The sequence below is a fragment of the Barbus barbus genome (genome assembly GCF_936440315.1).
Source record: "Barbus barbus genome assembly, chromosome: 49".
Lineage (NCBI taxonomy): Eukaryota > Metazoa > Chordata > Actinopteri > Cypriniformes > Cyprinidae > Barbus > Barbus barbus.
Genome location: NC_136727.1, coordinates 2,702,567 through 2,720,638, shown reverse-complemented (window position 1 = coordinate 2,720,638; position 18,072 = coordinate 2,702,567). Strand labels below are relative to the sequence as shown.

At 36.1% G+C, this 18,072-nt stretch overlaps 2 protein-coding genes across 3 annotated transcripts; one reads left to right on the top strand and one right to left on the bottom strand.

Annotated features, from left to right (window-relative positions):
* Window positions 1-3,893: 3,893 nt before the first annotated feature.
* Window positions 3,894-7,121, top strand: LOC306867433 (kelch-like protein 23; the record flags this gene model as incomplete). Its single annotated transcript, XM_079413083.1, has 3 exons — window positions 3,894-4,845; window positions 5,835-6,243; window positions 6,546-7,121. 3 exons carry the CDS (start codon window positions 3,894-3,896, stop codon window positions 6,850-6,852), a joined length of 1,668 nt encoding a protein of 555 aa, XP_079269209.1. The 3' UTR covers window positions 6,853-7,121.
* LOC306867434 (ceramide synthase 2-like) lies at window positions 6,925-17,227 on the bottom strand. Of its 2 annotated transcripts, none has more exons than XM_079413084.1 (11): window positions 17,043-17,227; window positions 15,400-15,579; window positions 13,164-13,281; window positions 11,856-11,974; window positions 11,699-11,756; window positions 10,511-10,561; window positions 10,099-10,191; window positions 9,893-10,021; window positions 8,622-8,728; window positions 8,338-8,494; window positions 6,925-8,268 (listed from the first exon to the last, which is right to left on the bottom strand). In XM_079413084.1, the coding sequence occupies exons 1-11, from the start codon at window positions 17,051-17,053 to the stop codon at window positions 8,071-8,073; spliced, it is 1,221 nt and encodes a 406-aa protein (XP_079269210.1). In that variant the 5' UTR covers window positions 17,054-17,227; the 3' UTR covers window positions 6,925-8,070. The 2 variants fall into 2 exon arrangements, with proteins under 2 accessions (XP_079269210.1, XP_079269211.1); XM_079413085.1 differs by having other exon boundaries at window positions 6,944-8,268; window positions 16,845-17,227.
* Window positions 17,228-18,072: the final 845 nt, after the last annotated feature.

Genomic DNA, 18,072 nt, shown 5'->3' with positions numbered 1-18,072 from the left:
GGGGGGGGCACTATGGAAGTCAATAGCTACCATCAACTATTTGGTTACAGTTGACAGTAGTATATTATAGATTCCATATTATGGAACAAAATACTATGGAAGTCAGTGGCTACCATCATCTGTTTGGTTACCAACATTCTTTTTTTATTTCATTTTTAATTTAATTTTTTTGGTGAACTATCCCTTTATTAACTCTAAAGTTCCCACTAGAACCAGTTCAGTATGCAGTAGAAACTGAATGACCAGTGGTTTTGAACAGAGCCCGAAATGCTGCAACAATCTTTGGTATTTTATGTGGTGAAGCAACTGAATGTGGTCGATGGTCTCAGCGGGTCTCGAAAACCTCATGAAAATATGCATTGTAATTTGAATATTTGTACATATTTGAGTGAAGGGAAAAACATTGTTGTCTTGGTCTCTGTTGCACACTTAAGACAGTGCCAAACATAATTAGAAACTGGAAATGGATGAAATTACAGAGCTAGCTGCAATGCTTGAAGTGGATTCAGAATGCATATATTTCTATAAATTATGGGCCCTGCTCCTATAGCCTAGTTTTGAGTTAAAAATGCTGGAAGGGTATTTTTATCGAGTATGTTAAAAAATCTATAGGTGTTCTGACAGGTACAGGCAAGACTAGTGTCCTGTTTACACTAGGTGATGCAGTTTTGGTTTTTCATTTCAGCATTTTATATTCTTTTTTCGTCTTGGGGGATTTGTTGTGTGGAGAATGTGAACATGGAGGAGTTTGGTCTTAAATGCAACAGCACATAAGGGTTTGCTGAGTGATTTATGAATGTATTGTTTCAGTGGTGTGTGAAATAAATTGCTTTTGAAGCAAGTCTCCAAATTGATATAGTTTCATTCATTACTAATGGATCCATAATCAGAGTGCATATAGGCTTCTAAAACCCCAAAAAGTATACTTTAAAAAAATACTATGGTATTAAGAAATTCCCATACACAAACTGTAGTTTTTACATTATACCTCAATGACTTCTATATGACTATAAAAACCATGATAACCAGATTTTAAAAAATTTATAAGTCATTTCAGTCACTGTTGTGAAAACTTGCGTGTAAGTTTATGATGCCATCTACTGGTTGAAAGCCCAGCTCACTCCTCGTTAGTATAGTGGTAAGTATCATTTGCCTGACAGGCGGGATACTCACCACTATACTAAGGAGGAGTGAGCAGAACATGTGGCCAGTAGATGGCATCATATACTTGCACTTGAGTTTACATAACATTGACTGGAATTTGAAGATTTTTGTAATGCAATTAGTGTGTGGAACTGCTGTGGTCCAATGCCCTTAATCTCAACATGCTTCCTGGTGTTCTGCTGACCACCAAAAAAAGGGTCGGAAGTAGGGACTCAGCTGGGCCAAATGCTCACGGTTCACAAAAAACAACTCTCCCTCCATCTGAAACCTGATCCTCCTCAACTAAATCTTTCTCAGTTCCTAAACTCTGGCCCAACTTCTTGTTTTGTCCAAGTCAATACATCAACAAACCACAAGGGGTAGATGTTGGACAACTGAATATATCTAACCTATATGTAGGGTATATTACTTTGGGAGTTTTATTGCTTTTGAGAATTGTGTGGTATGATCTTGTCATATAATGAAATTTGAAGTTCAAATGTTTGACTTTCAGTATAACTGTGTAAACAGTTCTGGTTGGCTGTTCATATTGCAAAGAATCATGGTTAAATGCCATTGCGTTCCCACCCTCTTGCAAGAGTGTTGTAGTTTTAATGAACTTTAAATGCTTCAAAAAAGGTCCTTAAGTATATCTCAGAACAAAGAACAAATTTCAAATTTATCTTGAAATATTGCTCTATGGCTTGAGCGTTGCAACTAACAAAAAAACAAGCATGATTTTGTGCCTGTGGCCCATCTCTTTTAATCTGGAGTGCTATGTTAGGTGGACAAAAATCCTGATTCTTCACCTAACCTTAACTTAATCTATCTCTGTTCCTAAAGTCGGGCCATAAATCAAGTTTAGCGTTAGTTCCATCAGGTCACATTAGTCAAGCTTGCATCAGCTGACTCTCAGCTGATCCATATCTACCAATCACCAATCACAGCACCCATATTTAAGATCATTGTATAAGATTCAGTATTATCACCAGCTTTCGCATTGGTCAATAGCTATTTACCCTTCTCCATCCCCAACTCCTCTCGTCAGTCAGGATTCGGCCTTCTGATTCTCCTTTGAATCAGACTAATTTCTAAAATGTTACATTAAATGATTGAACTTTTATGATATCTGCAGTACATTTATGTTGGTTCTGTTCTTTTTACCCTGGGGGTTATTGCTGCTCTCCCTGCTCTTATTCATGCTAGGCTGCATGGATGTGCATGGAGTTCTTGCCCAGAACAGAACCATACCGCAATCTATGCTAATTGTCAGTCATCTTTGACTTCAGTGGTCCTGACAGAAGTACCTACTTCTTGCTTGATAAAGTCTCAAACCCACTGAAAATGAAATAGGTTTTCAAAAGATTGCTATTCTCCCCGTCGGGGAATCGAACCCCGGTCTGGCAACCCAAATATCCAGCTTTGCACATCTCCAGCAGGGACACAGGAGAGAGGTGTGGCCTGCAATATGTGGAGCCAGGCTTTCGACCTGTGCCTCTTGACTTTGACAAACACAAAAGCAGGAAGACAGACCTAGGAGATGTGGTGATGCAAGAAGAGTCTTCGTCTGACGTTCCATTCTCATTTCCATCTCAGGTAAGCCTGACATTTCCATCTCAGGTAAGCCTGACATAATTTCCATCTCAGGTAAGCCTGAAGGCTGTGACATCATTTCTGCTCTTTACCCAGCTGTTGAAATGCTTCAATCTGATTGGCTGTCAGTGTATTACAACTATCCACGGCTGGTGTGAACCATGAGCATTTGGTTCAGCTGAATCCCTACTTCCAAGCCTTGGTTTTTGGCAGTGGTCAAGAGAACCAAGACGCATATCAGGATTAAGGACGTTGGACCACAAACACAAAACCACAGCCAAGACTTTTTGGTTGCAATGCACTGGATGTACAGGAGTGATAAGTCAAGTTCTGAGACGTACAGAACTACACTTATGCAAGAGGGAGAGAACAGAACAACATTAAACCATAATCCTTTGCAATATGAACAGCCAACCAGAACATTTACTTTCATTGTGCAGTTATATTGCAAGTCAAACATTTGAATTTCAAATTTCATTATTCTTGTATTCAAACATTGCTAATTGCAATTAAGGAGCAGAGATACACCCAGACTGTAGTCTACCCTTGTGCAATTGTTTGAATGACTTGTCTTGCTTTAAGAGACAGTTGACAATATAGAAGTTGCAAACCTTAAAAAAAAAAAAAAATAGTGACAAGATCATAACACAAAATGGCAGTTGTTTGTATTTTGTAAATACAAGAAACTCCACACAGTGGTTTCTCAAGTGAAGTCATTAATCTCTTGAGCTATTATATAGACAATTACCACAAAAAAAAGTTAATCAGAATTTCCCAAAGTACTGTAGAATACCCTACAAATGGGTTAAAGATGTTTAGTCGTCCGATATCCACCCCTGGTGGTTTGTTGTGGTATTGACTTGACAAAACTTGCATACATACAGGACACATTATAAGCCCTGATGTTTAGACCAGTGCCAGCCATATATAACTCAACAATCCTTGAAAGATACTGCCCTAAATATTCACAAAAGCTTTTCGTGTGCTTTTTGAAATTGGGTCTCTCTAGCACTTTGTGATATATTTAGCCCTTGTTTTTATTTGCTTGCTGACCCCATTCCCATGGAGAGTGAGTGACAGGCTAGAGCAAGGATATAATTGTCACATGACACACTTCAGCAGAGAAGTGAGTGTTGGGAGGGGGAGTGTGCACAGTCATGGCTTGGTCAAAGCAAGATATAGGTACTTTTGACCAGGGCTTAGGAACCGAGAAAGATTTAGTTGAGGAAGATCAGAAAACCGTCAATGTCGTTCCTGACACAGTGCTCCAAGTGGAGGGGGAGTTGTTCTTTGTGAACCGTGAGCAATTGGCCCATCTGAGTCCCTACTTCCGAGCTTTGTTTTTTGGCGGTGGTCGGGAGAGCACTAGGAAGCACATTGAGATTAAGGGAGTTGGACTGCAGCAGTTCCACACACTAATGGAGTTTACAAAGAACGTGAAGCTGAACATAGACTGCAAGAATGTCCTTGACATTCTGGAGGCGGCAGACTTCCTCCAGTTGGATAGGGCTCGGTTACTCTGCTGCAAGTTCTTGGAAAGACAATTGCATCTTAGTAACTGCTTGGGAATGATGGCCTATGCTTGGCAGCTTGGCTGTCTGGACCTCTACGCAGCAGCAAGGGATGTAGTCTTGACACACCTACCTGCCTTAGCCTCCGAGCAGGACTTTATGTTCCTTCCGAAGGAAAGCATTGCTGACCTCCTTGCTAGTGACAACTTAAGCATTCCCAAGGAAGACTTGGCTCTTGATGTGGCCCTTTGCTGGGCAACATTTGACCCAAGTCGGGAAAAGGACTTCATGGAACTAGTGGGTCTGGTTAGGCCCGAGTGCTTAAGTCTACCCTACATTACTGATCTTCTGACCAAGATAAACAGTTCAGACCCACGTGCCAAGCTCATTTGTAGACTGAACGATAACTTGCCCAGCAGTTGGACTATGGGCAGGTCCATGCCTAGAACTCGCTCAAGGGAAACCCTGTTTGTTCTCGGTGGACCGCATGAGCAAGAAACGCAGCTGCTGTATCAGTTTCACCCCTACAGTGGAAGGTGGCAATCCCATCCACCGCTGCAAAAGAAGTGTCTCACACAGTACTCCGTGGCTGCAGTAGGTAACAACCTCATCTGATCCTATACATTTTAACCTTCCACAACATGTTAGCATAAGGCGCTTTTGCACCAGAGGAACCTCTTCATAGTTCCTAGAACTATTGGCAGAAGTACCAGATTTTTGATACGTTCGCACCACAGGAACTAGTACCGTATTTGTTCTAGGAACTCCGTTTGCGGGAACTAAATCGGTTCCTACTTCAGAGTAGGCTCTACAACAGTTCTATTGGAACTACCAGTGATGTGAGTGTATGCTGATTGGCCAAACGCATATGAAACACCGGCTACCCGGAATTTTTAAAACACCATGTAAAAATATTTACTCCATGAACATGGAAAAAAACGATAATGGCATTTACCGGTTGTCTGCAACGTTGTGTTCTTTTCTCTGCCTCAATGATAACGCTGCAAGGTGTGATATGAGATTTTGTCCGAGTTTCATGCTCTATCGCGTAAATTGCGTGTTTATGTTAAATCTCCGTTACCACAATACCCACGACACACACCAAAAACAGCTTTGATCATGTTCACATTCGATCCGGTTGTTGATGTTTGTAAATGCCATGAATAAATACGTCGCTGTCGGTCTCTTCAGAGTTCCTGCTGCCAGTGCGAATGCAACCAGGAAAATGGCCCGAGGGGGGAATTGGTTCTCTAGGAATGACCCGTTCCTGGCTAGTGCCTAGAACTATGCGGTGCAAAAGCGCCTAATGACCTACCTGGAACATGCCCGATCAGGTGGTACATGTTTTTTCCAAAACTTTGAAGTCATGAGTGCCGAATCCTGTTTCTGGAGATCTACATTCAGTGCTCCAATATATTCCTTGAACTGAGTTCCATGGTGTGTAAGCCCCTTTAATGATCTTGTTGAGGTGTGTTTGATTAGGATTGGAGCTGACCTTTGCATGAAAGTAGATCTCCAGAAACAGAATTGGGCATTTTGTCTTTGTTGTCTGTCTACACCATCTAAAATATTATTTCTTGCTCTAAGGGGACAACATAGTAGTGACTGGAGGCTACTTCCGGGATGTGTTATGGTATAGTGTGGATTGGGTGAGCATTTACGAGCATGGTAACAAGCGATGGGTGGACGGCCCGGCAATGCAGAAGTCCAGACACAGTCACTGTTCAGCGGCTCTGGAGTTCCAGCTGTTTGTGTTTGGCGGTAGCATGGATGAGGGGCCTGTGGCCGACGTCGAGAAACTGGTTTTGGGAGCCGAGGAATGGGACACCGTCAGCCCCATGGTGCAGGCTGTGGAAAGGGCAGCCATTGTCACTTTGGGGACTAGTATTTACGTGGCCTGTGGTCTAGATGACAATGGGGATGTTTACAGTGGGATTCAGAGGTACAGGCCAGAGGTTGATCAATGGGATGTGGTGTCCTATTCTCCATTCCCACGGTGAGTAGACACAGTTGTCTAACTTGTTTTAAGCAAGGCTTGGGCAAGTCTTGCCCTCAAGGTCAACTGCCCTGCAGATTTTACCTCCAACCCCAAACACATCTAAAACATCTAACAGGATTATTTGAAAATTGCACAGATGTGATTAATTAGGGTTGGAGCTAAACTCAAGAGCCAATGTTGTCCACCCTTTTTAAGGCAATACTTTTCAAAGATGCCACCACAAATAGCTCTGTATCATTTCTATACACTTTGGTAAACCAAAGTGAATTTTTTTGGATAAATGTGTACTACTTTTCCAGTTACGATCTTCTTGCAACTGAGCTCAATGGTGCCCTCTATCTACTGGGAGGACAGGCTCTGCGCTTAGACATTGACACGGACGAGTGGACCATTCTTCACGAGGACTGTCTGGACAACAAATTCTTTACAGGCTGTGCCACAGTTAACGGGCAGATTTACATACTCAGCGAGAGGAAGATGAACAAAACATATCCAAACATGATTCTACTGGACCCATACATTGACACTTGCTTGGAAGTTGATGATAAAATACCCTGTCCTGTCCCCATAAGAGGTTGTATCGCAATGCATGTCAATCCTTTCTAAAGCTATAATGTCAACGCTATTCCTTTTTTAAGTCAGAGCACAAGTATTAAACCAATGCAGGAATATTTTGTTCAGCAATAGGATAATCATATTCTAAAACATTTTTATTGTTAATCAAAAGGTCACAGAGAAAAATGTTGAATGAGAAGCAAGTATGCAACATAAACAGTATTTAAGATTATAAGACTATATCCCTCTTCTGTTATTGTTACAAGTAATATAACAGCTACAAAATATTGCATTAACAAACACAGAACACTGTAAATCCCAATAAAAAATAGGAAAATTCATACAAAAACAATCACAGGTTTTTTTAAAAACATAAGTTAAACAGTAAAAGACAGATGCACAGCTTTAGAACGAAAGGTCAGTTATGGCTACTGTGCAAATAAACTTTCTAGAACCATCTAGAACCACAAAAATACTTTGCCTTTAGCCCTTGGAGCAGATTCAATACATCAAGAGGCCTACACATGCATTCTCAAACTCAACTATCTTGACTTGTAAGATTTCGAGGCACGTGCTCCAGTGAGAAATCATCTGATTCCTCATTTGGTAAGGCAATGTACAACCAAAGTGCCATCTAACAAAAACACAACAAAATCCAGTAGTCTTTTGCAACAAAAGCGGACATTTCACCACTAGATGACGCCATAAGTTTTTCCCAGTGGTCCACCAAAGCCCATTTTGAAAACAACAGCCACTGCAGAAAATTCACACATTTCCACAAAACTTAGAAGAATACCTATACAAATACAAAAGTATTTAAAAAGAATGCATCTAAATGTTATGGGTCTCTCTAGTTAGGAGAGCTGACTAATTATTTTTTTTTTTTTAAATATCACTGTTCCATAATGAACAGTTGCAGAATTAGTAAACTAATCAACAATTAAATACTTAAGATGTCTGTTTACGAACCATTTTTATGTATGAAAACTTTTTAATCTGAGTTTAAGTGCTACTCAGCCAATGTACTATAATTAATTAGACTAACTTTAAACAAATTAATTCAAGTTGAACCTATTTCCAATATACTCAAATGGTAATGTAATAATACAAAGTAGTAGTTTTTTGTTTTTCGCAATCTACTGACTACGCATTATGTTTTCACTAAAACAAAACATCAGCGGTCTGAAATTACAGTAGGACCTTGACAAACAAGATAAGCCAAGAAAGTTGGAGATGATTTAACACGTTTAAATACATTAAGTAGCATTACTATCTGGCTTTCGGCATTCTGCTATTCATTTTTCGCCTCTGATTCGTTAAATTGTTCAGAACACAGTTATTGGCCAACGATGCCAATTTAGAATTAAGGGCACCCTTTTTCTGCTCCCAGCTGTGTTGTTCTTCTCCACCTTCATCATCTTCTTCCTCAGCCTCACTTTCTTCCTCGCTCCGTTCATCACGTTCCACCTTAACAACACATTTGTTAGAAAATTGAGGGATAGCCTCATTTATAAACTTACAACTTAAGATACTCACTTTGCCTAAAAAGACAAATTTGTGAACCATTCGAAGAATCAGCCAAGCCCAGAAGATGTGAAGAGCTTGAAGAACCAGCAACAGGCCGTTCAAGAAATAATAACCAGGGTACGGAGGAAAGACGTCCAACGAATCCACCACAGCTGTGTAGACGATTCTGGAAATGAATCAAAATACGGTTTATAAATCGTAAAAAGATTTTAGCCATCGGAAAGTCTTAGATTTAAGAAGAACCCAATCAAAATGATTTGAAATCAGCATTAAGTGAAAAATGAAGTTCTTACCTGCATGGGAAAACCACAAGGCGAGTTACCAGGAATACGGCAGCGAAAACGACAAACAAGGCATCGCAGGTCTTTCTCCATCCTGCATAATTGAACATTTTAGCAGACTGCAAATCAAGCAAAAACAAAACATTAGTTATTTTTTGGATATCTTTATTATAAAAGTCAATATATAAAGGAATAATAAAGTCATTTATGTGCTTTATTCAGTTTCAATAACATGTGCTTGCTATATACATAATGTGTTTTCTGATATTTATTAAGCAAAAAGAACATGAAACAACTTATAAAATAAATACACTCAGAATCCTGTTTTTCAGTATTGATGTGGCAAAAACTTCTGCAATGAACTCGATTATGTGGACTTTGCGAATTAACAAAGATAGTTAACAGGACCATACATTTTTTTGTTTTATTCATATTACAACTTATATAAGGAATAATCACAATTTGTCTTCCATGTTTTAAATTAAACAATAATCTGTTGTTCAGAACTTTGCCAAAAAAAGAAAAGGTTTAAATTTCATTTGATTAAAGTATAATTTATGCCTTTATTCATTTACCAGATAATAAACTGAAATACACAACACAGAATTTCTGAAAAAAAAAACTTTTCATAGTGCCCTATTATTATTATTATTAATTCTTTATATAAAAATTGATTAAATTGTTTTTATGAATTCACTTAATTAGACATCCTTTTTGATTATTTAAATTAAAATGGAATTAAAAAAAGGAAAATAAACTGATAAAACTAAACAGAATTCGAGAAAAAATAACATTTCATAGGGCTCTAAAAATGTAACTTTTGTTAAATTGTTTCTTAAATTCTATAAGTTTCATGACTTCAATTAATCAGACATGGTTTTTCATTACAAAAATTTTAATTAACTGTTAAAACAGAAAGGTGGAGACCAAAAAAACAGAATCCAGACAAATTACGGAATTTGGGAAAAACTATATATTTTATAGGGCCCTAAAAATTACATATTTGTAAAGCTTTTAATGAAATTCTTATTCAATTATATGAGTTTCATTATTTCAATTAATTAGTGTTATGCTTGAATGCTTTTTCATTACTAAAATTTAATTTAACCATTAAAACAAAGTCCAGAAAGATTAAAATGGGGGGGGGGGGGACTGAAAACGGAATTTGGAAAAAATAAAACAGAATTTTAAATATTTCATAAGGCCCTACATCAGTGTAAATCCTGAGGCCATGATGTCATAATGGAAGCTGACGGAGCGGCCAATCAGATTCTGAGATTTACCTCCAACAGGAAGTCAGAAGAGTCGTGGACGAGCATCACCAGGGTTCCCACGCGCACGTAGTTCGCACAGTAAGAGAACACAATGAGGAAAATGGTGGCGATGTGGTGAATGATCTGCTCTTTGAAGTCCTACACAACCCAAAACAAACATAAGCGCAATTCATCGATTGTAGGATCTTTCCAAGGAAATTTCACACAGAACTTACTTTGCGCTTTATGTCCACCGATACGCAGAGCAGAAGCGAGAGGTAGAAGGACAACTCCACGATGTAATACCAGTACTGAGCTTCTGCTACGGCCTGCAGATCAAATCACAAATAACAGCACCTGAAAAAGCAGAACTATGGATTTCATGTCTCTTATTTCAGAATTAACACACCAATATTCAAGTGAACGGTAAAAAGGTACAAATATCTACTTAACAGAAACATTTCATCCCTAAAATGTACTTGTTTCTGAGAACAAATGAAACATATTGTAATATTTTGCAGATGATTCTGGCTCTCATGAGATAAGTCTTGACTGTTTTGATCAGATCGTGGGGTGCGGCGCTCACTATTTCTGCCTAATCTCAAGTTCCTGGGATTGTTCAGCAGGAAGTGAATGTGTGTTACGGACCTGTCTTGGGTATCCGCGCCAGCATTCCCGATGATCCCAAAACCACGGAGTCTGAAAAACACCATTTGACAAAACATGTGAATGTATATAAGTTTTGATGAAGTTTTTGTTCGTTTTTTACTTTGGAGTAACATGCACCCATTTTTCATTCATTATATGACCACTCATTTTTGTGTATGAAGTGTATTAGATTTCTAAATCAAATATATTATCAAATACTTTATTTTTATTTTAGTGTAACGTGCACCAAATGTTTTGTTTTATATAGGACTGCTCATTTTAGTGTATTACTGAAAAGTGTATTAGATATTATTGAGAATTAATAAAAATCGATTTAATTTTTTTATTATATACTTATAAATATTTTATTTTAAATAATACACACACACACACACACACACACACACACACACATATATATATATATATATATATATATATGCAAAATAAATCTGGTGAGTAATTTTGTGTTAAATATAGGACTGAAAATCTTTGTGTATTAGATATTAAGAATTTATATAAATCTACTTTTATTAAATTTATTATATATCTAAATATTTCATTAAAAACATGTAAGCAAAGAAATTACATAAAACAAATAATAATTATTATTATTCTTTTATACTTTGGAATAAAACGCAATAATTTGTAATTTATTATAGGACCACTAATTGTTGTATATTAAATATATTAGACATTATTAAGAAATAATGTAAATATATTATTAAAACATTATATAAACATTGTCTAATATTTCCAAATTATTATTATTATTATTATCAGCATCTTACTTTGGAGTAACAAGTACCAATTTTTCAGTCATATTAGAACTAACTTTTTGTGTATTAAAATATAATAGATAATATTAAGAAATCTTTAACGTCTATTTTTATTACATATTTGTTTACTTTTATTGTATTTCTATAATGTTTTATTTTATTTTAAATAAACTACATGTTGAAGCCAAATATTATAATCGCACAAATATATTATTATTATTATTATTGTTAACATAATATTAAGTGAAATGGTAAAAAATGTGAATGAAAAAAATGAATAAAAAAAATTGTCAGGCAGAAATGGCAACTTTTTTCCTGACAACGTCTCAATATTTGATTACATTTATTTCAAGGTGAGCATGATGCTGAGGAGAGAACTGAGAAGCCCCAGCATTATGGAGATACTCACGTTAATGAGCGAGACGAGAGCAGCTGAGAACGCGATGAGATAAAACACAAACCTCCACCTGAGGAAGCACACAGGAAAGCACATGTTAATCAAAGGCAAACACACTCAATCACAGACATCTGCTGTGGGCTATCTTTAGCACACTTTAGAGGCTTACGAGGCTTCACAGAACTTCCGGGTGTTTCCGGGTCGGTCCTGGTTTCGGCGGTGACGCAGCCAGGTCTGGATCTGACGCTGAGAGAGTCCGCAGTGCTTCTCCAGAACCAGCAAATCAGTCTGAACAAACAAACACAGACACAGGAAAACAAAAATGAGGATTTCTTTGTATTTTATTTTGAAACTAATTTGTTGATATGTCAAAATTGGCTGGTATGTCAAAAAAAAAAAAATTATTAATTTTTATAAGGCACATTTTCTAACTATTATATTGTATTTTGTATTATACATAAACTGCAATATAATAGCCATAACCCTAAAAATGAAATGTTCAGTGAATGTTGCTTAAAAGAAAAATTTATCCAAATATAAAAAATGAAAAATTAACCCTGAAAATGAAATGTCACAATCTTTTGCTTTAAATGAAAAATTAAATGCAAAGGACATTTATTAATTTGTTGGGTGATTTAATAATTACTGAAACATAAACTTATTTGTAACTATTTAATGATGTATTATATATTGTTTTTATATTATAAAAACTTTATTATTTGTGTATGAAATTATTTCTAAAATATATTGTAGATATTTATATTAATATATATTTATATTATATTAATATATATATTTTTATTTATATATTTGTACATATATATTTTTTAAAATATAATACATTTTAATATTATAATACATTTTTTTCAAATTTCTAAAATATATTGTAGATATTTAGTCTGTGTGTGTGCGTCTTTTATATAATAATATAATATCATATAAAATATAAATTAATTTTATAAAACAAATACTTAAAATATGAATGCACCATTGAAGTATTTCATATCATAAAATGCAATAATTATCTATTAATTATCTTAATAATTATACATTATAGATAATTATTATGAAATATTAAGTCTAAAAAATTATAAATAATATTATAAATTATTGTTGCCATTTTATAAATGTTGAATGTAATATTATATTATACTGCTTTTGAAAATGAACCTAATTCAGGAGAGAAAGCAATCCCAGAATTCATTGCTAAATAAATAAATAAGTTAATAAATAATATTTGAATTTAAATTAGTATTGTAATAAAATAGTGTAATAACAAAAAGTGCAATATTTTAAATAATATTGTGATACTATGATTAATAAACTGTCCCATTTAATAAAAAAAGGGCCATTTTACCCAGTATTTTTGTGCTCAGCAGCTGAACACACGTTGTTTTTGTGGATCAGATCCTCTGGTGTGGATGTCCAGTATTAACTCACACGTCACAGACGGTCGGTGCTCATTTGACTCACTAACCTGTGACGGCTGCTGCTTCTTCTGCAGGTAAAAGGCCTCCAGCTTCGGGACGGGCGTGACGCGCACCCAAACCCTGTCCCGGACGCCCAACCACCGGCTGAGAGGCAGAGCCACAACCCTGTAACACACAGTCAGCGACAAACGTGACTCAACGCGCTGGCACTCGAGGGCGTGACACTCACCGGAACCCAACACCGTCTGTAACTCAAGATCTTTAATCAAGCGCGAGACGCTGTACAGTGAGAACTGGGTGGCTTTTGATGAGTTAACGTCAAGAAAGGGAGTGATGTGAGAAACAGCTGGCGTTGTAAGCCAGAGGCAATCGCACCCTTTCCAGACCATAGAGTAACTTCACGACTCTGTAATATAAGAGTAATGGCCAAGAGGTCAGATTTCATCACATAACCAACTGAAATAAGACAGAAATTAATATATGTGACAGGAGGTTTGGTTGATACGCATAATGCTATCTAGCCCCGCCCACCAGAGAATTTGATTGGTCTATAATAGTGCTTCTCTTAACTGTGCATTAAATATTAAATAGCTTCTGATTTGCTGTCATTTTGTCACGACGCACAGCAGTTCCATATCTATTGCATTACACTGCGCCTGCTTAAAAAATTAATTCTCATTACTGTAATGCAATAAAAATATTTTATTTAATTTCTTAATAATAACAATAATAATAATGCATTTTAAATTATTATATTAAATATAAATAAATATACTATAAAAAATAATTTACATTATATATTTTAATTATAATATACTGGAATATGATATAATAAATGTAACCCTGCAAATATGTAATCTCCAGAAGGAAAAACCATGCATTAAGAGCCGGGGGGTGAAAACTTTTGAACAAAATGAAGATGTGTACATTTTCCTTATTTTGCCTAAATATCATATTTTTTAGTACTGCCCTTCAGAAGCTAGTTACATGTTTCCCAAAAGACAAAATAAGTTAAATTTACCCTTATCTACAAATTCAAAAAGTTTCCACACCCCGGCTCTTAATGCATGGTTTTTCCTTCTGGAGCATCAGTGAGTGTTTGAACCTTCTGTAATAGTTGCATATGAGTCCCTCAGTCGTCCTCAGTGTGGAAAGATGGATCTCAAAATCATACAGTCATTGTTGGAAAGGGTTCAAATACACAAAAATGCTGGAAAACCAAAGAATTTGTGGGACCTGAAGGACTTTTCTGAAGAACAGCAGACAGTTTAACGGTTCAGGACAAACAAGGGACTCATGAACAACTATCACTAAACAAAACAACACAGCTTTGGATCGTTCAGGTAACAACACAGTATTAAGAATCAAGGGGATGTAAACTTTTGAACAGGGTCATTTTTATGAATTCAACAATTATTTTTTTCTAGTGGACTATATGTAAACATCTTGTGAAATATCTTATTTAGGTCAGTATTAAATAAACAATAACATGCATTTTGTATGCTCCCTCTTATTTTGGTAAAATAATTAACATTTTGCAGATTCTGCAAGATGTATGTAAACTTTTGACTTCAACTGTGTGTGTGTGTGTGTGTGTGTGTGTGTGTATATATATATATATATATATATATATATATGTATATATATATATATATGTGTGTGTGTGTGTGTGTTTTATACATGCACACACACTAGGGATATCAATTTTTTATCATTTCCACAATCGATCGTCGTTTAAATTAACGATCAATTGACATCCCTAACACACACATTCTTTAAAAAAAAAATTGTGCAATGTACATTCATCTTTGATTTCCATTTGAAATGACTATTTCTTAGTGAGATTTGCCCATAATAAATGAAAGTTCTTTAGTAGAAAAAATAAACAAGTGCATTGAGTATCCAGTCACTGCAAGAACACAATGGAACCTAAAAATAGCAGCCTGCACCAGTGGTTTTTGTTACAAAGAAATATTGACAACAAAACCAAGGGAAAACAATGCTCCACTTTCATTCTGTCAGAACTGACACTAAACTACAGCCTGATATCCTCATTTCAATCATTCAGAGGCAAACTGTTGAATAATACATCCCGGTTAAACTTAGAAAGCACCCTGGAGAGAAACCCCTTAGGAGAAACCAAACCGTGCATTAGTAACCCAATCCGCTCAGTAATGATACGCCAGCATCCACCCTTGAAGGACCAATCAGAGTTTGTGCATGTTAATGTTAAAATTCACTTATAAGGTGAACAATCAACATAGATGTAATACTGATATTCACCTTTCGAAAACGAATCGCAGAGCGATGAAACCCAGGGCCAAGGGCAGGGAGATGAGCAGGTTGCGGGGTACGGGATGCCGACCTCCGTCCGCCGTCCCTTCAGCGATGTCTTTCCATGTGATGCCAGGAGGAAGCCAGAAATCCTGCCGCCAAATCCACTCATTTACAAGTTCCTCTAATCTACAGATGCCAAAAGAGAACTTTAGAAAGGGCTGCTAGCTTATTACAGCAGATAAACCATCTACAGATCAAATTCGGTCAGCAGTAGGCGAAACAACAAACTCTCATAATAAGAACATAATGACAGAATTGTCCATATTGGCTGAACTACTGCTTTAAATTGTCCATTTTGAGCACTTGCTATGTAAGAAATACAGCATTCTGACAGGTGAGTTTAAATTAAATAAATAAAAGTAAAAACAAATAAACAATATTTTTCAGAAATGTTTTGGCTAAACAGTTATTTAGGCCAGCGAAAGGGTTTAAACAGGCTGTGACTCCAAAGCGATTAATATTTAGCAAAAAATGCTAATGACAGAATTTTAATTTTGGGCTGAACTACTGCTTTAAAATATAAATCTTGAGCACTTGCTATGCTAGAAATAAAGCACTCGAACAAATTAATTTATTTAAAGGTGCAGTGTGTAATATTTAGGAGGATCTATTGACAGAAATGGAATATACATAATTATGTTTTTAGAGGTGTATAAAGAACTTACATAATGACCCGTTACGATAAATAGACAATATTACCAGAAATGTGTTTTCTTGAGAGGGTTAAGCCTCCGTGACGTCATGACTCCTCCGAGATTATCGATCGCAGTTCAGTTTTCAGTTATTTACGACAAATCAAGCGAAATGGCAATAAAACTATGCATAGACGCCATAATATTAGTCGTAAACAAAAAAATGAAAACAAACTCGCTCATTAAATCTAGAAAATACAACAAAATTGTAAATTATATCTAAAATGCAACATCTATTAATATAACATCTATAAAATTGTCAATATTGACACAACAAAACATACATTTTGAGCACTTGCCAAGTGAGAAATACAGCACTCTGACAGGTGTGTTTAAATTAAATAAATAAAATAACAGATAATATTTCCAAAAATGTTTTCCAAACTTTAATTTAGGCGAATTTCAGGACGAATATTTACATAAAAAAGCGCAATAATATTATGGATAGAGATGCCACTAATTGATCTTAAAACTAACAAATAAGCTCACTCGTAAATCTAGTAAAGATGTCAGAGATTGACAAAATCACTAATTATTTATGATTTATTACCATTATTTAATAGTAAAAATGTTATAGGGAAAAAATTAACGAGAAAAATCCGTACAAATAACCGAATTGTTATGTTAGCGATGAATTACTAACGTTACAGTAATTTTTACATACGCGATTATAAATATAATTTAAAACGTCGTTATTACCGGTCCATGCTTGAGTGATGGAGAAGCGATGGCGGATGTCGATTAAAGCGGGACACAGGCCTCTTCTGTCAGTGTTTTATTCCCGCTCTTCGCTATGAACAGCATCCAGCATCAAATCAAACGAAAACAAACGCTCGCGCTGATTCTTCCGGCGAATATTCGAAGGAATGCGCGCTTCTGATGTCGACATCAACTCACATCCAGCGCATCAACCTCTGTTTCCAAGTCCTTTGACGGCTTCCAAGAGTAAAACAGATCTTGCATTTGTTAAATTATCCCAGAGCCGAGAGAATCCATGGAAACACCGGAGAAACGGACGCTTTCGGCAGCAGCATCTCATTCTCCTCCGTCTTTCTCTCCATCAGGGAAACATGTTGTAAGGTGCTTTGCTTTCCACAGATAATGGTATAGTAGTCGCCCCCTATTGACCATTAGATGAGCATAACTCTATCTATCTATAACTCATATCTATCTATCTATCTATCTATCTATCTATCTATCTATCTATCTATCTATCTATCTATCTATCTATCTATCTATCTATCTATCTATCTATCTATCTATCTAAAGTTATGTATTTTTGGATTACACAGTTTTACCATAAATAATCAACTTGAATATCTGTCAGTGAAATATAATTTATGCAGATTATACCTTTATTATTTTGAACTCAAAAGTCTCAATGGCACATTTTACTTTCCTCTTTTCCTGTTTCCATGTCTTTGCCAAAAAACAAAAAACATTTTTTTACAGGTGTTTAGAAGGTCTGCCAACTTCCAGCGCCATTCTGCTGTCTGTTTTCATATCAGCTGGGATTTCAAACGGAAGAAAACAGCTATTGTTTATTAATTGTTCTTGACTGTCCCTTGACGATCTCATCTCTTGGCTATTTCATGATATTGTGCACCGCACACGAAAACACAATTTACACGGGTCATTTCTTCTTGTCTATGTTCCATCTAATGACAGTCCTGTAAAATGCATTGCATGTGTTTTATTTGGCTTTTAGCATGCATGTTTTCCCAGACTGCAGAGCATTAAATCTAAATGCAATATATGTGGCTAAAAGCCAATGTACATAATATATTCACTGTATGTGAGTTTCCATGCCAAACACTGCATGTTCTCTCTGCTATTCTAAACTTAAATATATGATTTATCAATGTTATTTAAATAAACTCTAGCAACTACCTAGCAACCACCCAAAACACTCTAGCAACTACCTAGC